The sequence below is a fragment of the Nannospalax galili genome, unplaced genomic scaffold (genome assembly GCF_000622305.1).
Source record: "Nannospalax galili isolate Female #2095 unplaced genomic scaffold, S.galili_v1.0 scaffold144, whole genome shotgun sequence".
Classification (NCBI taxonomy): Eukaryota; Metazoa; Chordata; class Mammalia; order Rodentia; family Spalacidae; genus Nannospalax; species Nannospalax galili.
In genome coordinates this window covers 248515-271819 of record NW_008353267.1, presented here as the reverse complement: position 1 = coordinate 271819, position 23305 = coordinate 248515, and the positions used below count along the sequence as shown (strand labels likewise).

General features: G+C 40.8%; 1 protein-coding gene across 4 annotated transcripts in view; it reads left to right on the top strand.

Moving 5' to 3' along the window:
* The window catches only part of Syne2 (spectrin repeat containing nuclear envelope protein 2), a 367778-nt gene that overhangs the window by 228441 nt on the left and 116032 nt on the right, over window positions 1-23305 (top strand). For all 4 annotated transcript variants that reach the window (XM_017802560.2, XM_029554761.1, XM_029554763.1 and 1 more), the window contains exons 58-65: window positions 3194-3379; window positions 5656-5778; window positions 7304-7486; window positions 10192-10323; window positions 13994-14188; window positions 14755-14829; window positions 17191-17301; window positions 21972-22088. In XM_017802560.2, coding sequence (XP_017658049.1) covers window positions 3194-3379; window positions 5656-5778; window positions 7304-7486; window positions 10192-10323; window positions 13994-14188; window positions 14755-14829; window positions 17191-17301; window positions 21972-22088 — 1122 coding nt within the window. The remainder of the gene's footprint in view (window positions 1-3193; window positions 3380-5655; window positions 5779-7303; window positions 7487-10191; window positions 10324-13993; window positions 14189-14754; window positions 14830-17190; window positions 17302-21971; window positions 22089-23305) is intronic.

Genomic DNA, 23305 nt, shown 5'->3' with positions numbered 1-23305 from the left:
TACATGCAAGTAATACACTCATACACATAAAGTAAAAATAATAAATAAAATATTTTTAAAAAGAAGTAGTTGAGTAAATCCAGCCTGCATTCAAGTGAGCTGATTCTGTGACCATGAATACCAGTAAGTGGGGGTGCATTTTAGATGCTGCTTTCCGCAGGCCATCTTGAGCAGCGTTGCTGTGAGCATTTATATACAAACAGACTCAGATCTTCATTTCATTTTAATGGACAAACTCCTTAGGATAGGATTTCTGACTTTTACAGTGTTTAGGTAAATAAAAAATTGCCGAATTGTTTTCCAAGATGGCTGTGACACTTTTCAGTCTCACCCGCAATATGAGTTCCAGTTGCTCTGTATTTTCAGGAGCAATTCATATTGTAAGTCTCTTAAATCGTACCATTCTAATGACAGGTAGTGGAATTTCAAATAATATTTCTCTAACTTCCCTAATAATTAATTATTTTGAGCATTTATATATGCCCTTATAATTTATGCACTTCTTGTTTGGTGCCCTGGGAAATCCCACTCAGGGCCTTGTGCGTGCTGGGTAAGTGCTCTACCACTGAGCTACAACCCTCCTCCTCCTTTGCATTCTCTTAACACTGTCTTTCAGAGAACAGCTGTTACTGATTTGATGAAGTCTAAGTTGTCAGTATTTTCCTTTATGGGTTATTCTTTTTGTGCTTGTCTAAGAAATCTTTACCTGACCAAGGTCACAAAGGTTTCCTCCAATGTTACCATCTAGAGAGTCGATATCGCTAACTCTCACTGCAGTCTCCCATCAACTTGCTGTTAATTGTTGTACATGCTGTGAGTCAAGGATCAAAGGTAATGTTTTTCCACATGGATACCAGATTGTTCAAGCCATTGAATTACCTTGACACCTTTGTGACAGTCAGTTGACTTTGTGGGTCTATTGTTGGGCTCTCCCTTTTTTCTGCTGATCTGTTTGTTCTTTCTCCATTATGACAGTCTTGGCTACTATGTCTTTATAGTAAAGCTCGAATTCATGCATGTTTTCAAAGTTCTATTGTTACTATTCTGTGTTGTATTTTTGGTTTGTTGTTTATTTTTTCTTGTGTTTTTGAGACAGAGTCTCACTTAGTGCAGGCTTGGACTCACTATGTAGCTAAGGATAACCCTGGACTTCTGATCCTTCTGCCTCTACCTCCCAAGAGCTAGGATTACAGATAATGGGCTACCGTGCCTGATTTTGTGCAGTTATGGGGATCAAACCCAGGGTTTCATGCATGCTAGGCAAGCACTCTTTAACTGAGCTACAGCTCCATCACTTTTCAAAGTTTTTTTATTTTATTATATTTGTGGGCATGTCCTTGTGTGTGAAGGTCACAGGACAACCTGCAGGAGTCAGTTCTCAGCTTCCACCGTGTGGGTTCCAGGGACTGAACTCGGGTCGTCAGGCTCTGAAGCACACACCTTTACCCGCTGAGCCATCTCGCCTGTCCTCAAAGTTGTTTTTTATTACATTTTATTTATTTTGTGTGCATGTGTGTATGTGGGTGGGGGTGTGTGCCATGGGTGTGGGTAGAGGTCAGAGGACAACTTCTAGGAATTGGTTCTCTCCTTCCAAGATGTGGATCCCTGGGATGGATCAGGTCTTCAAGCTTAGACTTGGTGCCTTTTCTCCTGAACCCTTGCACTGGCCCCTCCTCAAAGTGTTGTTTTGTTGTTTATTTGTTTGCTGACTAATCTTATTTTGTATTTCTATATAAATCTTAGAAATAGCTTGTCAATTTCTGCTTAGACATTTGTTAGAATTTTGAGTGGGATTACATTAAATCTGTAGATCAATTTGAAGAGATAATTAGTATCTTAATTGTACTTTTCAAAGAAATATATCTTTATTTTGATCTTTAATTTTCTCAGCGGTATTTTGTGCTTTTCAATGTATAGGTCTCGTGTGTATATTGTTAAATTTAATCTCTAATTATTTTATGCCTTTGCTATTGTACATGATATTATGGTAAAGGCACTGGATTGAAGTTCTGATCTCCTGTAAGTTTGCCTATTAGAATTTTGAATAAGAACGATATAAAATTCTGAACTATTTAATTGGTATTAGAGATTTTGATTAGAATTCTGCTTATATAAGCATGTGTTCTTTCTCTTGTTACTTATTTTTATGGAATAACTCAAAAACTATAATTAGAAGCTGAATATTTCCAGTACATGACTGAGATACTTTAAAAATTCTAAATTTACAGTGGCAGAGTGCTTGCCTAGTATGCACAAGACCTTGAGTCTGATGCCTAGCCCCTTCATCCCAAATATAGGAAAAGAAAGGAAGGGGTAACCAAAGAAAAAGAGGATGCGTTTTAAAAGGGCTTATGAGCAAAGACAGTCCCCGCCTCTATCTTACAGAAAATTTGAATGGTTTTAGAAGCACCCTAATTTGTAATTGGAGATAAAGACCAAATATATTGTTCACTGTATGTAAATTAAGCATTTCTAACCCAGAAGCTGAATGTTCCAAATCTCAAACTTTTTTAGCACCAACATGATGTCACAAGTAGAAAATTCAATAGCTGAATGCAAATGAGTTGGAAACAGTCTATGAAATTACCTTCTTGCTATGTGTATATGGTATACACAAAACATAAATGAATTTCACATTTAACACTTGGACCTTGGGGCTGGAGAGATGGCTCGTGGTCAAGAGCACTGACTGCTCTTGCAGAGGTCCCAGGTTCAGTTCCCAGCACCCACATGGTGACTAACAGCCATCCTAACTCCAGTTCCAGGAGACCCGACACCTTCTTCTGTCCTCTGTGAGCATTGTATGACACAGGTGCACTTACACACATGCAGGCAGTACACTCATACACAGGAAATAAGAATAATAAATAGAATATTAAACTTGAGCCTTGTCCCAGGCTATCTCTATGTATATGCAAATATTCTAAAATCTAAAAAAGACAACTTGAAATCCAAACAACTTCTGGGTCCAGGCATTTCAGTTACGGATACGCAGCCTGTGCATCATGGCCTGACAGGCAGACACTGATGTCACTCACTCCCTTTACTATACAGTGTGCAATGATTTCATTCTGAAAATGGAAATGACCAGGAGTTTGAAATGTTGAGACAAAGTTAAAACTTTTGGGGCTCTGAACTTTATCAACTTCTTTCATCACTTTGATGTTTCTCCCTCTCTTCCTTCTCTGTCTAGATGGCTCTGGAAGATTCTGAACAAAAGCACAGTCTTCTACATTCAATTTTCATGGATCTAGAAGATCTTTCAATCATTTTTGAAACAGATGACTTAGTCCAGTCCATTCAAGAGTTAAGTAGTCAAGTAGCAGCTTTACAACAGCAAATAATGGAAACCCTTCCACATGCCCAGCGAATGGCAGATGTAAGTTGGCACCATCAAGGTGTGGCTTCCTCTTTTCGTTTTACATTTCATTTGGCAAAGTATACTACAAACCATGCCTTAATCCTATGAAAACACTCTGAGTAGATACATTTTTTCATTGATGTTATTTCTTTTTATTTTATGTTTTATTTATCATTTTTATTTTATGTTATGAGTGTATTACCTGCATGCGTATAAGTGCATCTGTGTCATGCCATGCCTGTGGAGGTCAGACGAGGACATCGGATACCCTGGGACTGAAGTTACAGATGATTTTTAGTCACCATGTGGGTTCTGGGACTCGAACCCGGGTCCTCTGCAAGAGCAGTCAGTACTCTTAACCTCTAAGCCCCATTTAACCTCCAGCCCCATTATTCCTTTAAAAAATATTTTATTTTTATTTTATGTGTATGAGTGTATTACTTGTATGTATGTAGGTGTATCTCTGTCATGCAGTGCCTGAGGAGGGCAGAAAAGGGCATCAGATCCCTTGGAACTGGAGTTAGGATGGTTGGTCAGCCACTATGTTGGTGCTAGGAATCAAACCGGGGTCCTCTGTAAGATCAATCAGTGCTCTTAACCACTGAGACGTCTCTCCAGCTCTGATGGTATTTCTTGGATTGTATTTTTCTTTGCTTTGAAACCTGTAGAACTGAAGCCAGATGCATATCCCCATTCTTAACTTAGAAATGGTCTAGCTCAGGACCAAAGAAGCCTGATAAATAAGCTCTCTGTTCTCTTTGTCAAAGAGAGATTTTGTTGATTTAAAAGTTCTGATTGGGAAAGAGGGGATTAAAACAGATAAGCTCCCAAGATTTCATTCACCAATAGCAAATGTTTGAGGGTGTGCTATGTCAGAACATGGATTGTTAAGTAATTTTACTGTTTTTAGATATTTACATGAGGCATTTGCTTAGTCACATAGTAAAGACAATAACTCTTCTTTCTGAGTGACATTCCCTATACTACACTTGTTTCACTTTAGGTAATAATAATTCTTGGAGTCAGTTCTTGGATACTGTAGCTTTTTCAAAATTGTAATGTGATTCTACAGATTTTAAAAAAGATTTATTTACTTTTATGTGTATGAGTGTTTGCCTGCACACTAATGTGTGCCTGGTGCCCATGGAGGCCAGAAGAGGGTATTAGATCCCCCGGAACTGGAATTATAGGTAGTTGTGGTCCACCATGTGGGTGCTGGCAACAAAACCTGGGTCGTCTGCAAGAACAGTAAGCACTCTTAACCCTTGAGCCATCTCTCGAGTCCTGGTTCCTACAATGGATGGATATGACTGAGACATGTTTTGTAATTCATCAGAGCTTCTTTAAATAGTAGATGAAGAAAATATGTTTCAATGTAATTTCACTTTTCATAATTTAGATATGTTCCTTCAAGTAGTTACTGTACTCAGTACTCTATTAGTAAGTTGGGTTTGTTTTTTTTGTTTTTTGTTTTTCATTATTGAGTAGCTCCAAATTACTATAATTTGAAATCTTCAACCTTCCTGTGTCATTTTTCAAAACCTCCCTTGTCAACTGTATCATTTTATTGCGACATTGTTTCTGTATTGAGCTCTCAGTTTAAGTCTGAGAGCTCCCAGACAGTGGTGTGTACTTCAGTGTGTAAGTTTTGTTCACATATTTTGACTTCTTTAATAGCATTTTACTTTAAGATTCTTGGCCCATTTATGGACATTGACATTGATAGAATTAACCACTATAAAAGTAATCTAGAGTTTAGGTTAATACCAGTAGGTTATGAAGTAATTCAGTAGCATTCTGCTTGACAGGGGCTTATTAGGGGGTTTGTAAGAAAATTATGTCAGTTTTCCAACTCCTTGTGTGTTTCTTAAGAGGAATTTATCACTTTACTTAAAGTTATGAGAATTTCTAAAATATCAGACCCATTTGCATTGAGGTGTTTAAGCACATTCCAAAGATGAATTTAAAGAGTTTGTAGATAACCAAGAGTTTATTTTCAAAGTTGGTTTGGAAACCTATCAGCCTTTGTTCTCATGAGTAATTGAATTTTCTCCATGATTTTCTTTAATCACTATGATTCCTAGCATAGTTGATTCCTAGCATAGTATAGGCTAATATTTTTATTAAAAGCTATGCAGTTATATTTGTGTGGTACCTAGTTTTTAAAAGGTGTAAGTGGTCAATATTCTTTGGTTAACTGTGAAAATAGAATTCATAGCAATATAAATAATGTTTTACAGATTATTAATCCACAAATATAGTCCATGAGTGTGTTCTTGTTTCTGAACTTCTAGGATGTGGTTGCTATCGAATCTGAAGTAAAATCCATGGAGAAAAAAGTTGCAAAAATCAAAGCTATCTTATTATCCAAAGAAATATTTGACTTCTTACCTGAAGAACATCTTAAGCATGGGGAGGTATGTGTGGGTCATTGTTGAACACATTTCCTCGAAACACTATGTCTGTCCAAAAATAGTCATAGGGTGTGATGTGGAAGTATTAGATGTTTTAGAGTCATATCAAAATAAGTTTGGGAAACAGCCATAAATGCACATGGAAATCCTTTAAATCATGTTCATAGTGCTGTGTGTATAAAGGTAGTTTTCCTGTTGGATTAACTTATTATTCAAACTTGGCCTTCCTCAGACCATGAATACCTAATTGAGGTTGCAATGGGTCTCTGGCCCCATGACACTGCTTACCAGCTGAGTGTCTTTGAAATGTTCCTTGATTCTCTTTCATCTCTGTGCGTAGGTATTGAGATCATTAGCTTGGCCGGTTACTGTTTGCAAAGAGCTAAGAACAGGTTCTAAGCTTAGTATGTTTCAGTAAACATACTTCCCTTCCTATTCAACCCAGTGCAGAGCATGCACTTGGAGATATCTCAGGCCTGGGTTCTAATCCTACCCTTGACTCTTGCAGCCTAAACTTAATTGAATCTTTGTACATCTGGGAACCCGATTCCTTACTTTTATGCAGTGGAGGTTAGAATACTTTCCTCTCAGAATGGTGGCAAGGATTAAATGAGATTATATATATGCTAAAGTGAATCATCTTTTCTAATTTCTTATGGATCAGACTTATTAAAAAAATATATAAATGTATTCCTGGGACTCATGAAATTTGGCCAGACACATCTGTTCAATTCAGTAAGCAACTTTTAAGAACTTACTATAAAAAGCTCTGGGCTGCATGCAGCTGCTTCAAAAGTAAACTCTAGGACCTGCCCTTCTGTGCATAGTGCCTAATGACAGCATACAGAACTGAATCACAGTTCCATAGGGGATAAGAGAAGGCATTAGGGACAGGGCTGTCCAAATGCTGGGGTAATACTGGTGAGTTAGTCTTTCCCCAGACATTCTTTTTTTTTTTTTTAAGTGTTTTTATTTTATGTGTATAAATGTTTTGTTTGCATATATGTAAGTGCAGCACATGCATGCACTGCCCAAAGATGTCAGAAGAGGGAATCGGATCTCCTAGAACTGGAGTTACAGATGGTTGTTAGCTGCCATGTGGGTGCTGGGAACTAAATTCTACAAGAGCAGCTGGTCATCTTAACCATTGAGCCATCTCTCCAGCACCCAGACAGTCTTTCTTAAGGCTTTTAGCTATCCTATAGTGCTTTTCAATTTGAAGTTGGAAATGCTTTAAAAATTGAAGCTGCACAGCCAGGTGTGGTGGCACACACCTTTAGTCCCAGTACTCGGGAGGCAGAGGCAGGCAGATCTCTGTGAGTCCAAGGCCAGCCTGGTCTATATAGTGAGTTCCAGGCCAGCTGGGGCTACAGGTAGACCCTGACTCAAAAAGACCAAAAAAAAAAAAAAAATTTGAGGCTGTGCATTAAAGACTAAGATTAAATGATAAATATTTTAGTTACACTTACTGGTGACTTTGTGATTTTTGTTTTTGTTTTCATTTATATACTGTGCTTCTGCCCTTAAGATCATCCTTGAAAACATCCGCCCCATGAAGAAAACCATTGCTGAAATCATGTCTTACCAAGTGGAACTGAGGTTACCCCAGACAGGAACAAACCCTTTGCCTGTGTTTCAGAGGACAAGCCAGCTTTTACAAGATGTGAAACTGTTGGAAAATGTGACTCAGGAACAAAATGAGTTATTGAAGGTAAGTGTTTCATGATGACAGCCAACTTATTGGATGAAAATGTTCCGCAAAAGTTGGTTTTGTTCTCAAGTGTAATTCAAAGTAGACATCATCTAGGAGGTGGAGTTTGATTTTAGAAGCAAGCAAACGAATGAATAAATAAATAAGCCTGTCTTTTTTCCCAAATGGGGCTAAAGTTATTTTTCTTAGTTCTTACCTTTGCTCTGCCTGAGGGCATTAAAACATAGTTATGGTCTACTTAATTTCTGCAGGTAGCAAAGGCCTGTGTGGGTAAAATGCAGGGGAAGAAAATTCAAACCTGATCGAGGCATGTGCTGCCTCTGGAGTCCACAGACCCATAAAGTGAGCGTGACAGAGTAGTCTCCACGTCAGCCTCAGTCACTTCCTGTGAATTAGCTCTATTCATGCTCCAGCAGGTGACATGGGTAGCCTAGGCCCTTTCCCCTCTCAGCAAGACTCATGCCAGAGGGTTAAAGGAAAGGCCCCAGAGTTAAATTGTGCCAAGGTTAGTTCATTTGTAATAAGGCAAGTGTTCCAGTTTTTGAACTCTATCATTTCTCCATCTCTTCCTTCTGATAACATCTTTCCACCTTTGTCAGGAGGGTTTCCCCTGTAAGTTTTGTTATGTCACCAGTCTCTGATTTGAGATCAGAATCATTATTATTTATTGGAAATTACCTTTTCCTTAGTTTATATTCCTAGGTCAACAGCCACTCCCATAAGAACAGAAACTCGTTCAGTGAATCTTGAATTCCACAGACAATCACCCTCTTGGTAGACAACTTGCCTGTTGCTTTTAAAAGCTATTATGTTGTATTCCTTCTAAAATTTCTTTCACGTTTAGTTGGGTACTCTCTCCCCCTAAAGTTAGCAGATCCTGTACTTCCTGGTTTGAATTTTAGCTCCTGTGTCCCCTGGCCTGATGTCATTTCTTAACACCCACAGAGAGAAAAATGACCTAGCACTCAGTGTACCATTTTTTAATAGTCTGTAAGTCAAGAAAATATATCAAATTTCATCTATTTTTAATCTTTGTGCCTTATGGGCTCCTGGTCGAGAAAAAAATAACATTCTGAGCTGTTCTTAGAGTGATTGCTTTGCAAGATGAAAGGTGGATGACAGAAGATGGTATTATGTTTTGCCAGGTTAGATATCAAACTGTGCTGCTAAAATGTTCTGTCTTACTCTGCTGGTGGAAATCCCGTGTCTCCCTTGTGTATTTCAAAGCGATATCAGCCGTAGGTAATGAGTTTTCATTCCGTTAGCATATTGAACAGTCCTTTATTTTCACTTGCAGTATGACAGGTGCCCTTATTGTAGAAAATAAGACAAATAATGCTTGTGCGTAGAAATGGGATGCAGTTCAGGGCTGAGCGTGGGGGACAGATACGTGCACTGAACATAGTTATGCATTTCCAGCCTGTAGCTAAAATATGGTTAAATAGTAAACTATGAAGAAGAATTATGGGCTGGTCAGAAACTCTCATTTCAAAAAACATTTTGCTTCAATATGAAGCCCACCAAAGAAATATGTTGACCTGCTTTTGAATCGTTCATCATACTTGTTTAGTCTATGCATATGTCTAAGCTCTACTCCTCAGCATTAGAGTCCATGAACTGTTCTGGTTAGTTTTGCCTTATTTTGCAAACTCAGATTGCTCTGGAATTCATATTGCTCTGAAAGCTTCAAACTTTACTCATAAAATGCACATCACTGACCCTAAAGGGCAGCATGGGAGGATAAATCTGCATTAGGATAATTTACCATCAATCGAGTCATGTGCCCTGTTCATTCACATGGTCAGGTGTGTTACCATTCTATGTAGACAGTAACGCATGGGTTTTGCATTAAAATGGTATATATGTGGATTTGTGAGATGGCTCAGTGGGTAAAGACACTTACTGTGCAAGCTTAGTGATCAGTGTTTAGTTCCTGGAACCCGTGTAAAGGTGGAAGGAAAGAACTGAATCCACAGAGTTGTCCTCTGACTTCCACATGGGCATATACATGTCCACACACATCATGCACACACATACAATAATCATAAGTTGAAAATTATGTATGTGATATACCAATAATTGAATAAAATGTAGAAACTTTATATTAATGTACTATAAAATGCTTCACAGCATAAGCCCACCAGACTGGAACTATATAAAAGGAAAGCTGTATCTAATTAGCCTTGTACTCCACACCGTCCCCAAGGTGACCTGTCATCTAGTAGAACAAGATCAGGCACTGGCCTTGCAGACATTGTCCTCTATATTTTCAATAAATATAGGTTAACATTTAAAATGTAACTATATTTAGAATTTGTACTAATTTAGAATACAAATATATAGAGTGAAAGAATATTCTGGGAGCCAGTAAGATAGCTCAGCTGTTAAAAGCACTTGCCACCAAGCCTGACAACTGAAGTTTGATCCCCAGGATGCATATGGTGAAAGGACAGGTTGTCTTCCAACCTCCCCACATGCAATGTGGCACGTACATGCCCACATACATGCGCTCCCCACAGAAATAAATAAAAAAAAATGTAATTTAAAATATTTTAGTAAAAGGAGATTGTGTATTTCCAATCAAAACCCATGTGGGTGCTTATTTTTTGCCTTTGACTGGAACTAGATAGATAATGGAAATAGCCTATTAATGTACTGCTTAGATCATAATGACTCTTCTTTTGGGGGTGGGTGCTATTTTATAGGTAGTCATAAAACAGACCGCTGAATGTGATGAAGAGACAGAGAATCTGAAACAGATCTTAGACAATTATGCAGCTGAGTGCTCCCTTGAACATATGTCAGCAGAGCAAGCTGCCGACTTGCCAGCGGTACAGGTATGTCCCCTTCATCCGTCACTTCATCCCATAGACACTCATTTTATCCTTGATGTCTAGAATCTGTGTAGTGCTACAGGGGTATGCTAGATGTCTTTTTTCCAACTGAAACCACTTTCCCTTCTTCATGACATCAGTGATTATGTGGCATCATCATTATGACCTGGAAAAATCATAAACTTTAGTACAATCCCAGATACTGGATAGGTTTCCATTCTTGATTCCTCACCTGGGGCTTCTTGGGGGCACAGTGCATCTTGGTCTGCATTTGCTCTTATACCCAAAAGGCTGATGTAGTGCGGGATGTCTAGACAGCTTGACTCTCTGGTTACTGTTTGGGAATGAGGAGCAGGCAGTGTAGGCTTCAGGGGTGATACAACTCTGAACACTGTTATAATGAAGGCTCTGTATGCCAGATTTTATTTCTACTTTCTGTAAAAACCCTTGATGGTAGGACATTTTTAGTCTTTGTTTTTGAATTCTGTATTAACAACATGATGTAGGTCAAGGATATGAGAGCAACATTTTTTTTTCCCACTGTCTGAGTGACTCATGCAGGAAGTTAGTGTAGTGCTGAGAATAAGACTTTGCCACTTGCCAGCTTGAAGATTGAAGGCACCTTGCTTAAAATGAAAGGTGAAGCACCATGAGGATCAAGGTGACATAGCGTTTAACACGGAGTCAATAATGCAGGCTTGGTGTGACCACTTGGTAGTATGAAAATGCTGAACACACAATGAGCTTTTTACGTATCTACAGTTAAAAGATTGAAGACTCAGAAATCTGAAAGTATTCATTTAGTTTAATTTAAAATAACAATAATGAACACATTACAGGTTAGAATAAGCTAACTTTTTTTTTTTTTTCCCCAGAAACAGGATATCTTGTATCCTAGGCTGGCCTCAAACTGTCTGTGTAACTGAGGCTGATCATGATCTTCTGGTCCTCCTGCCTCCACCTCCTAAGTGCAGGGATTACAAGTGTGCATCACTACACCCTGTTTATGTAGTGCTGGGAATTGAACCTGGGGCCTCATGCATGATAGGCAAACACTCTGCCCATCCTAATCCCAGCATAGATAACATTTTTATTGTTAGTTATATTTCTCAAACAGAAAGTGAGAAGAGCGCCTGTGTGGTGGTTTGAATGAGAATGTCCCCCAGAGGCTCCAAGTATTGAATACTTTGTCCCCAGTTGGTGGTGCTGTTTGCAGAGGTTTAGGAGGTGTGACTTTATGGGAAGAGGTATGTCACCAGGGGTGGGCTTTGAGAGTTCATGGCCTTGACCCGTTTCCAGTTTGTCTCTGCTTCCTGTGCATGCTTGACAATGTGTTCCCTCTGGGACCATAAGCCCAATAAACTCTTCCTTCTAAAAGTTGCCATGGCTGTGGTGTTTTATCACAGCAACAGAAAAGTAATTAATACAGACTGTTTCAGATTTTTGCAAATCTCTGTAATTTTTGTACTTAGTAGAAGATAGCTGAATTCTCTGTTTAACTTTGGAGGCAGAGTCTCATGATGTCACTATGCAGCTCAAGCCTGGCATAGATTCTACTTTTGCATTCTGTTTATGGAACCTGTTTTGTTTGAAGAATATAAAGATAATGCAACCTCTCAAAAATATGTACTTGGAAAAGAGAGGAATAATTTAGTGCCCTTTTGAAGAATTGTGGACTTTAAAAAAATTACACTAAAACTCAACACATAGAAATTATAGGCAGGATTTGAAGCCATGCCAATGGACTCTTCCTTTCTTACAGTCGCTTTGTCAGTATGTCTTGACTGTAAAGGAATCTCCTAAATACGTGTAACTCTGTAATGTCAGCTGGATCATTTACAAAATATTGTTACACTGAGTCATATATATCTTCCAAATTTCATACATTTCAGCAGTCAATGTATAACACCTATTTCTTGAGAAAAATCTTGAAATAGTGTATTTAGGCATAGAAGTATACTTTAGTGGATATTTTATTTCCTGTAAAATAGTGTTCTGAGGCTGGTGAGATGGCTCAGTCATTAAGAGAACCTGCTGCTCCAGAATTCTAGAGGACCTGGGTTCACTTTCTAGCACCTTCATCAAATCATCTGTAATTCCAGTTCCAGTGAGTCTGGCACCCTTTTCTGGCCTCCATGGGCACTGCACACCTGTGGTGCACATACATACATTCAGGCAAAAATCTACATACACATAAAAATAAGTACATCTTTTAAAAATAGCAGTCTATGAAAAATAGGGAGGAGGTGGTTCAGCTCACTGTCCACACATTCCTGGAAGTACTTCTACCGTTGTAGTTGGGACACAGCAAAATGCTTGCACACACCTCCCATTTTGTCACTGGAATATTAAAGTACTTTTTTTGGGTGTGTGATGCTAGGAACTGAACACAAGGCATTTCCCACGCCAGGCATGTGCTCTACTGCTGAGCCCTAGGTGCATATCCTTATCAATGACACTTACAAATGAGACTGGCATGCTTATCCTACTATAAATAGTTGGTGTTCCTGCCTGTAATTCATAGACGATGCCCGTAGATTTACACACCATCACTTTTGTGTCCTCACTGTAAATGTTAACACAGTGAAAAAGGCCGCTGACCTTTAGCAACATTGTGGAGATGATCTTTACGCAGGGACCATGGCTCCCACAAGGCTACAGATGATGACTTGGTGCCTGTCTGTGCCTGGTTAATGCAAGCTGTTGTTTCTAGGCAAGCGAGACCCTTTCTCAACAAGATGGGTGGCTTGTAAGGAACAATATCAGAGGTTCAGAGGTTGACCTCTTGCCCCCCACCCACACAAATTAATGATTTTATTAATATTGAATGCATAGAGATGGTAGATAGATTTTATTTTTTTTATGAGTAATTTTACCTGTATGTAAGACAAGCATACTTTGTATGGAATGCCTACAGAGGCCAGAAGAGGGTGTCAGATCCCCTGGAAGTGGAGTTAAAGACAGATGTTAGCTACCATGTGGGTGCTGGGAACTAAACCCAGGTCCTCTATAAGAGCAGCCAGTGCTCTTAACCACTGAACCATCTCTCCAGCCCCTGTTGATTACATTTTATAGGATGCTTGGACTATAGAAAAAAATGAACAATTTGGTAATATCAAAGAAATCTTTAAAGGAAATAAAAAATTATCTGATTTTATTTTATGTTAGAGGTTCTCAAACACTTGTATGTTTAAGGCTTTCCTGGAGAAACGGGAACATGTCTTCTGGGAATGGGTATTTTCAATACTCTATGCACAAAATGGGAAGTATAAATTCATCAAAGTGTAGGCTCATGGTTCTTGGCCAGGGTATTCTGGTTCTCTGACTCCTGTGGTTAGCCACTATGGCATTGGCTCCCCACCCTGGCTGTACATCAGTCACCTCTGGACCTTGTTACAAGTTACCAAGCTTTGTTCAACTCCCAGACATTCTGATTTACAAGGTCTTTGTGGGGCTAAGGAGCCTTACAGGCTATAAACCCTGCACAAGGGCTTTGGAAATGCATCTGGGGGGAGGAGCAATGCTGTGGCAGAGACTAGCTGCTGACTTTGCCACAGAATAGCCTAGGACAAGGACCGTTGGTATCCCTTGTCCTCAAGGAAGCTGACTCCTGTGAGCATCAGAAGGCCACCCCAACTTCCTTCAAACGATGCCCACAACTCTTCCTGCACAGGGAGAGATCGAAGGGGTGGAAAAGCAGATTCTGATTCTGAACCAGAAAAAAGAAGACCTGTTGGTGGACTTGAAGGCAGCTGTTTTAAACCTCCACCAGTACTTGAAGAAAGAACAGCAGGATGAGGGAGACAGGCCCTCAGCAGGCGTGTCAGAGGAGGGTGGAGAGGCGGAGAAAGATGCTTCAGACTGGAAGGTAGGCATGGCTTAGTTTATTGCCGGTCCCACATTCCACTGGTAATACTTCCCACCCGAACAGCCTGTGGCATTTGTCTTTGACCCATGGTAAAGGAATTTTTTAAGTGGAAACACTCCACTCTAGGTTGTTTATTAGTGAATACAAATCCTCAGGGTGTGTCTGTTCTGGACCCAACCCAGACAGAGTTCTTATACCTGAGTTACTTAAAAACAAGCTTATGAAATTCCCCAGGTAGGTGAGTGGCAACTACCTTTGAAGTATCCTCCTGTGGAATAGTCACCCATTGCAGACTCAAAAGTGATCCAGCACCTCTCCAAGCCCACTCCATTTCAATGATGCATACTCCAGGGGTTTGGGGTGGGGTGTGGGGCAAGACAAATGAAAGAGATTCCACAGTCAGGATATTTAGCTGGAAGAGCTGAAGGCACAAAGCCCAGAGGCTGTGTGCGTGGGAGGACGTCCTGGTCAGAGTGAAGAATTAACGACATAAAAATGCAACCAGGCCAGGATCTCACCATGCTAGTCTGCAGCCTGACTGCTGGTTCTCTTGCACTGTCTTTCAGTTTACCAGAAAGGGTTCCATGTCTTTCCTGCCAGCTGTGGAGGAGGAAGCAGAAGAAAACTCCTTAAAGAGTGAAGTAAGAAAAATAATTTTCTTGTTAAAGTTGGCTAGGACCAACTCTCTAGATGAAGTCAAAGCAAAGATCTTACAGTGAATAGAAACCTAAGGACTTTAAAGTTAATGTTGATTTTTTTTAATTGATATTTTAAAAGTGGATTGAAGTAGTTCTCTCAAGTCATTAATGTTCAAGTGTCATGTAAAGTAGGATGAATATAATTTAGGGGTGCTTGTTGGCTTAAGGAGAAGACAAAGTTCTCTGACTTCTGAATATTTTCTCTGAAGTTTTAAGAGTATGCTGCTTGGTGTGGTTTTCAGAAGATAATTTTTTCCATATGTGAGTCACTTTTTTGTGCTAAAGCAGCAGTCAAGGACGTAAGCTGTGTTAGCAGATAATAACGCCAGTTCTCACTGCTTCGTTGTAACTGGTTGAATGAGACATTTACGGTTGACCTTCTTGGTGTCAATTTCCATTTCATACTTTAAAAACTAAAGTTATAATGCATTTTATACTCAGAGAAGAAAATGAGCAACAACCTGTAGTTTTTATGATTCACATGTAACCATAAGACATTTTTATGCGCATTTGGAGATTGTTTCATAGCTCCATTGTCACACCGAGCAGATCTGTTATTCTACTGAATATCACTAGGATGTGGTAGACCTGAGTTGGAGGGTGAGGGAGAGGACAGGTAACTATATTCTCTGACCACCAGACAACCTCACAATCTAATTATGTCTCTTTATGGCAGAAAGAGTTGTGGGAATGGAGGAGATATCAGGGCCCAAAAGAGGATTTGTGTGTGTTTTCATTTCAGACATTTATGTGCTTCTGAGCTGATATTATAGGACTTGTTTCTTTGACAACAGAAACACATGGTCACTAATATTTATGATCTACAACATGATATTGTGCCACATACACTCTCACAATGTAAGGCTAAATCAAACTAATTGGTGTACATATTTCCTTAATACTTCCATTTTTGTGATGAGGACACAACATCTGTGTAAGCACTTTTCAAGTATACAGTATATTGTTCTGAATTACAGTTGCCATGATGTATAATACCTTTCTTGAATTTAACCCTCCTGCTTAACTGGATGTTTGCATCCTTGAGGGCCATCTCTCTAGCCCCTTCTCTTCACTGACCAGCATTCTACTCTGTTTCTACAAGTTCACCTCTGTTATACTTCTCATTTAAGTGATACCAACCATGGTTATCTTTCTGTGCCTGGTTTATTTGTCTTAATATAATGTTATCCTGGTTTATCCACGTTGTCACAAGTGGTTGAATCCCCTGCTTTTTTATGGCAAAATAGTGTTCCATTCCATTGCACCACATTTTCTCTATCCATGCACCTATTGATGGGCACTTGGGTTTATTCCATGTTTTGCTAGTAATGCTGTAGTAAACACAAGAGTGCAAACATCTCTTCACATATCAATTTCATCTCCTTTGGATGTATAACCGATTATGGAACTGCTGGAACATGTAGTGATTCTATTTTAATTTTCTGAGGCACCCCCACGTGTTTCCATAGTGGCTTTGCTAGTTTACAATCCTCAATCATGTCCATGAGTTCCATTTTTCCACATCCTTCCCAGCACCTAGCATTCTCCATCTGTTTGGTGGTGGTCATTGTAATAGGTATAAAGTGGTAGCTCATTGTAGATTGACTTGCTTATTTATTTTAGTATTCATTTTGCAGGACTGGAGATCTAGCCCAGGGCCCCTCACATGCTGACAGGTTCTATCACAGACCTATACCCCCAGCTCCATGCTGTGGTTTTAGTTTGCATTCTTGTGATTAGTGGTTTTGAAGATTTTTTTTTCTTACACTCAACAGATTGTTACTTTAAAATATTTTATTATTTTTTATGTGTATGAATATATTACCTGCATGTGTGTAAGTGCACCTGTGTCATGCAATGCCCATAGCAGTCGAAAGGTGTCAGATCCCCTGAAACTGGAGTTGCAGACAATTGTTAGCTGCCCTGTGGGTGATGAGAATCCAACTTGGGTCCTCTGCAAGAGCAGCCAGTGTTCTAAACTGCTGAGCCAGATTGTTATTTTAAAGACAGCATTTATGATTACATTTGCCATGATAGTAAATTCCTAAGTGACTGAAAATTTCGCTTTGTGGGACTTGAGCTTAACTCTTTATGAAAGAAAAATGTCTAATTTTTATAGGCTCAGAAAATGCATTCACATTTGGAAACATGATTTAGTGAGAGAAATATATGGGATGGCAGGGGTAGAAGAGCCTGTGGCTGAATTGCCCAGTAACTTGAGTCTTACATGAAAGAGCTGAAGAACATGCTGGTTAGGATAACAGGAAATGCTTACCTTTGCTGACCAACTGATCACTGTCTTAGAATGGACATAAGAAAGTGGAGCCAGCCTCTGTGTCTTGGTCTCTACGCTGGAAATATGACAAGGACCTGGAAGAGGAAGGGGACTCCTCATCCTCTGCCACCATCATTCAGGTAACTCCAAGAAGGATGTGTGGGGAAGCTCTTCGCTGCCTAGATTCGTTTCCCTTCCTCCCCTGCCTTTGTTGGACTTTCAGTCAGCACCTCCAAACCTTCAAAACACCAATCTGTGGCCCAGAGGAAGAACAAAATTAAGAGATAAAAAGACAAAAGAAAATGGTTTCTTATGTGAGAGAATTAGGATAGGAAATTGCTTCTACTGAATTTTTTTGGCTGACAAAAAAATGTTCATATTGGGGCTGGAGAGATGGCTCAGTGGTTAAGACCACTGCTGTTCTTGCAGAGGACCAGGGTTTGGTTCCCAACACCCACATGGTGCTAACAACCATCTGTAACTCCAATTCCAGGGTATCTGACCCACTCTTCTAACCTCTGCAGGTTTGTATATCTAGGTGCACTTACGTGCATGCTGGTAAAACACTCATACACATAAAACAAAAATAAATAAAAAAGTATACTTATTTATGACATAGAGCATGATGCTTTGAGCTAGGTATATGTTGTGAAATGGCTAAACCAAGTTAGTTCACATTTGTGTTACCTCACATATTGAGAACATTTTAAAAAAAATCTCTTGACGCTTTAAGTCTACATTGCATTGTTATTCATATAGTACAACAGATGTCTATTCTATGTAATTGAAAAAAAAATTTTTTTTTTGGTCTTTTGAGACAGGGTCTCCTTGTAGCTCCAGCTGCCTGGAACTCACTCTGTAGACCAGGCTGGTCTTGAACTCACAGAGGATCCGCCTGCCTCTGCCTCCCGAGCATTGGGATTAAAGGTGTGCACCACCATGCCAGGCTGCAACTGAAAACTTTTAAAAAATTATTTGTGTGTGTAGTGGTTAGAGAACAACTTTCAGAAGCCTGTTTTCCCCTTTCCCCTTTGTCAAGGCAGTCTCTCTTGTTTCTGCTGCCCCATGCCCTCCAGGGTAGCTGGCCCACAAGCTTCGTGGTGATTCTGTCTCTGCCTCCCATCTTGCCAAAGGGGTGCTAGGGTTTCAGATGTTCAGCACCACATCCAACTTTTCACATGGGCTTCAGGGATCAAGCTCTGATTATCATATTTGCTTGGCAAGCACATTTACCTCCTGAGCCGTCTTGCTGGCCCCTGACTGAAAATTTGTGCTCTTGGAGCAGCGTCTCCCAGTCCCTGCCCACAGTCCACAGAAACCACAGTCCAGTCTCTGCTCCGTTTTCACGTTCCGCATGTGAGTGCCTAGCTTATTGCACTTAACAGAATGGTATTTAGGGCTCTCTGTATTGTTGCAAATTAAGAATTCTCTTCCATTTTAATACTAAATAGTTTTTTATTGTGTATGTAGACCATGTTTTCTTTCTCACTTCATCCATCTGTGGACAGTTAGGCTGGTTTTTAAAAGCTTTCTGCTGTTAGCTCTATAGACACAGATACAAAGACAACTTTAGTAAGTACCTTCTCTTTATTCACATCACTGTTGAGCAGTCAGTGGTTATAGAGGAACACTTTTTGCTGAGGAAATCTCTAAGTGTAAAAATCCGGACTGACAAAACAGATGGTTCAAAGTATCACCATCACCAGAGCATTCAGCAGGCTTTGGTGAAGAGGGAGGAGGTTTTCTCGTATCCTCGGTGGGTTTGTTTGTATTTTTTTTCTGTTGTAGATATTGAACCCAGGGTTTCCTGCACGCTAGGCAAGTGCTCTACCACTCTACCACTGAGCTACATCTCCAACCTCCCCCACACACCTTTTTAAAAATAAATATGTAAGAGATGTTAACCAGGCATGGTAGCCCACGCCTTTAGTCCCAGCAGAAGCAGAGGCAGGCAGGTAGGTCTCTATGAAATCAAGGCCAGCCTGGTTACATAGAGAGTTCCCAGCTGGGGCTATAGGGAGACCCTGTTGAAAAAGAGAGAAGTTGATCCAGTATCTTTTTGCTCCTTGTGCTATCAAAATCCTCTCTATTGTCTCCAAATGGAGATGATGTCCTCCCTTTAGGGATCATCATAAGCTTCCGTGAAAACCGTGCCCTGCTTTGCTTCTGAAAGGTGCCTGTGTTATCACCATCACCATCATGAGCCGCTCCCCGCACCTTCCACCCTTGTGCAGGCCTTACCCTTCCCCTAGCTCCCACGTCTCTTGTAACCATTGCACCGAGCTTTGTTGTACCTGTATCTTTAGTCTCGGTCTCTCGATGCCTCTTTCCTCTCTATTTCAGAGGTATTTGGCTTTGTCTTCCCAACAAGCTCCCGCCTTTTTGGTCCCAGCCTTCTGAAAAAAACTGTTCATTCCAGAACATAGCCTTTCTCTTAAGTGGTTCTGAAAAGGTCTTGGCTCCTCTGGGCTGTCCTTTTTCCATGTCTGCCTGTGGGCATCCTACCCATCCTCAAAGACTCCTAACTTCTCCAAGAATGCTTTTGAAAGCCTCCAGAACATTCTGGACCTCACTCTGGCTTAACCACATTTTTATGCACACACCTGGCAGTTTCACAAGGGCAAGAACCTTGTCTCCTCTACATGTGTATGTGCTGCACTCCGCCCAGCGCTGCACGTTAATGAATCAAATGTCATAAATCTGCCTCCCTCCGCAGTTACTGCACTTCCCTCTGTGGGCCACTAATGTCGTCTTTAGTGCTCCACAGTAGCCCTGGTAGTCGTTTCCCTCTCTGAGTGTGCTTACATTGCCTCTGCCTTCTGGAACACCCTGAGGCCCTGTGTTACTTCGGATCCGGATCCCCGCTGCTCTCTCAACAGGAAACACTTTCAGCCCTTCTTCCTCCTTCTGACTTTCTTCACTCTGCACTTCCCTATGCCTTCGCCCTCTCACCCCTCCTCCATGGCTTGTGTGCCCCTTTCTCTTCCTTCTCCGTGATGACAGCCATTGCCCCAGTATCCAGTCGTCTTTGTGGTTTCTCACAGCGATTGGTGAGTTATTCTCCATCCTTCCGCGGCTTTGATAATCACCTCTATGCCGGTGATTCCCACATCAGGTCTCTAATCTTAGCTCTTCTCCTATGTGTGTTGTACATTTTGACTCTTCCTGATAGATTTGTCTTTGGGGGTGAATGTTCTTGTCTTGAGCCCGGTTTACCAATTCTCCTGCAAAGCTCTTGCTGCCACTTCCTCAATGCCTGTCGGAGGCACTGCTGTTTTCCCATAGCTACACTACATAACCTTCAGGGTCATCTTAGGTCCCTCATTTCTCTCACCTTTCAGTGGCTAAGTGATCTGCCGTTCTGTCCTCACCTGCTTTCCTCCTGATGCATTTGTCACCATCCTATGTAAGGAAAATAATTTTTTAATATTTTATTTATTTTTATTTTATGTGTATGAGTGTATTGCCTGCATGTATGTGAGTACACCTGTGTCGTGCAGTGCTGCGGAGGTCAGAAAGGGCTTCGGATTCCCCTGGAACTGGAGTTAAGGAAGGTTCGTAGCCACCATGTGGGTGCTGGGAATCGAACCCGGGTCCTCTGCAAGAGCAGCCAGTGCTCTTAATTGCCGAGCCATCTCTCAAGCCCCTGGAAAATATTTTTAAGGTTTCTTTTTTTATTATTGTGCCTATTGAATGATGTGCACATGTGTGTGGATATGCATACTTGTGCACACACGGAGGCCAGAAGAGAGTATTCCATCACTCTCTGCCTATTCCTTTAAGTCAGGGGCTCTCCCTGAAGCTAGGACTCACATTCAGCTGAGCTGAATTTACGTTCTAAGATGCTTTAGCACCTCTGTTTAGATGTCTTTTGACTCTTATCATTTTTTTATGAATTGCTTGTTTGTGCCATTTGATTGATTTTCTACATAGGGGTTGGAGTTTTATGTATTTGTTTTATAAGATTACCTAAGATTATGAACAGTAACCCTTTATAAACAACTATCCCAGTTTATTATTTCAATTTTTACTTGAATTGTGCCATTTGTAGTGTGCATTTTATTTATTTATTTATTTATTTGGTCTTTTTGAGACAGGGTCTCCCTGTAGCCCCAGCTGTCCTGGAACTCACTATGTAGACCAGGCTGGCCTTGAACTCACAGAGATCCATCTGCCTCTGCCTCCCAAGTGCTGGGATTAAAGGCGTGCGCCACCATGCCCAGCTGTGCATTTTATTTTTTATGTTGTCTACATCAGTGTTCTTTTCCTTTGTTGCCTTGATTTACAAATGCCTCCCCTCTCCTAGAATTGCCATGGTTCAGGCTAAATGTAATAAACTCTTCTTTCCTGTCATTAATGTGAAATGTGGTCCTTATCATAAATGATCATAATAATCTATTTAAATACTTATCTAATAAATACTCTGTAAATTCATTGTATACTCAATAAGACAGTTTTAGTGAATTTAAGATTTTGAGCTGGGCATGGTGGCTTGTGCCTATAATCCCAGTACTTGGGAGGCTGAAGTGGAAGGATCACCATGAGTTTGAGGCTAGCCTGGGCTACATAGTGAATTCCAGGCCAGCTTTGGTTACAGAGTAAAGAACCTGTCTTAAAATAACAACAGAAACAAACAAAAACCCTACCACCACAAAATATTTGGAAAATAACTATATAAAATGAACTTTTCTCAAAATACACCTGACTCCGCTTGCAAGCAGGGGATTTGTGAATGAGTGGGTGGGGAAGGGGGGCTTCCTTGGCGTCAGGCTGGAACTGGTTCTGGAGCTCTGGTTCTTTCATTCCACAGGAGGTAGGTGGGAGAATAAGCACCTGTGACAGTGCCATGGAACACATTCCTGCAACAGACTCAGGAACCCCTGAGCAGGGCCCAGGACCATCCCTGAGGCTCAGCCAAACAGAACAGGTGAGTCCCTGCCTGAGGGTAGAAAATCTGCTGCTCAGATTCCACGATCTCACCCCCAGTTGACCATTGCTCTCTGTCTTCTGCAATGCTTTGTGCTGACCCAGGAGCTCTCTGCAGAAGTTAAGAGTCCTCGGGTGTGCTGTAGGCTGTCCCACTGGAAGCTGTGCCATCTATTTACATGTCCCCCTTGTTTAATCATTTGTCAGCGTGAAATAATTGCTGCTGTGATGACTAAGTGTTTAATCTGTGCCTTTAACACATGGGGGCGGTGAAAGTGGAGAGAGTATATTGATGGAGGCTTTTCTGTTCTCCACTGTTTAATCATCAGACTATATGAGGCAAGTTAAAAGCCACCATAAGTTTACACAAGAGGATCAGAATTCAGAGTAAACCACAGGAACTAAGAGAGCACAGAGTCATCCCAGAATGTTCCCTCCCACCTTCCTGATTTGAAACCCACTGCAGTTCTCAGGAAGCCTTCCCAAGGTTTCTCAGGATAGATCTACTTAGTGTTTGACTGGACCTGAAGCCCTAGAGCTCTCACTGAGTAGCTCCTGAAAGAGACACAGGTGTGCTTTTGCTGCATGGGAAAAAAAATACTTTTTATATGGAGTTCTGTTTTTTCTCTCATTTTCTCTTCCTCTTTGCCTTTCTCCCCTTCTGTTCTCTGCCTTTCTAACAGTGCCGCCCAGGAAGCTGGACAGAGATCACAGGGTTACACACCCCGGCAGTACTTGGGTCCAGGAAAGTTGCAGACCCGCTTCATTGTTTTTTGGTTGTTTTGTTTTGCTAGCTGGAATTTGGCTGTTACTTTTGACACTCAGTTAAAAATGCAATGCAAGGCCTGTGAGGTGGCTCAGCTGGTATGTGTTTATAACACAACCTGCTGACCTGAGTTCGAGCTCCGAAACCCATGCAAAGGGAGGAGAGAACCAAATCCACAGATTTGTCCTCTTACTTCCACACACATGCCCTGGCACATGCACCCCTAGCCTACCATGCACCACACAGCGGTTTTTAAATTTTATTATTTTTATTCTATGTACATGCATGTATTACCTGCATGTAGGTAAGAGCACCCGTGTCATGCAATGCCCGCAGAGGTCAGAAAAGGCTGTTGGGTCCCCTGGGACTGGAGTTACAGACAGTTGTTAGCTGCCATGTGGGTGCCGGGATTCAAACCCGGGTCTTCTGCAAGAACAACCAGTGTTCTTAAC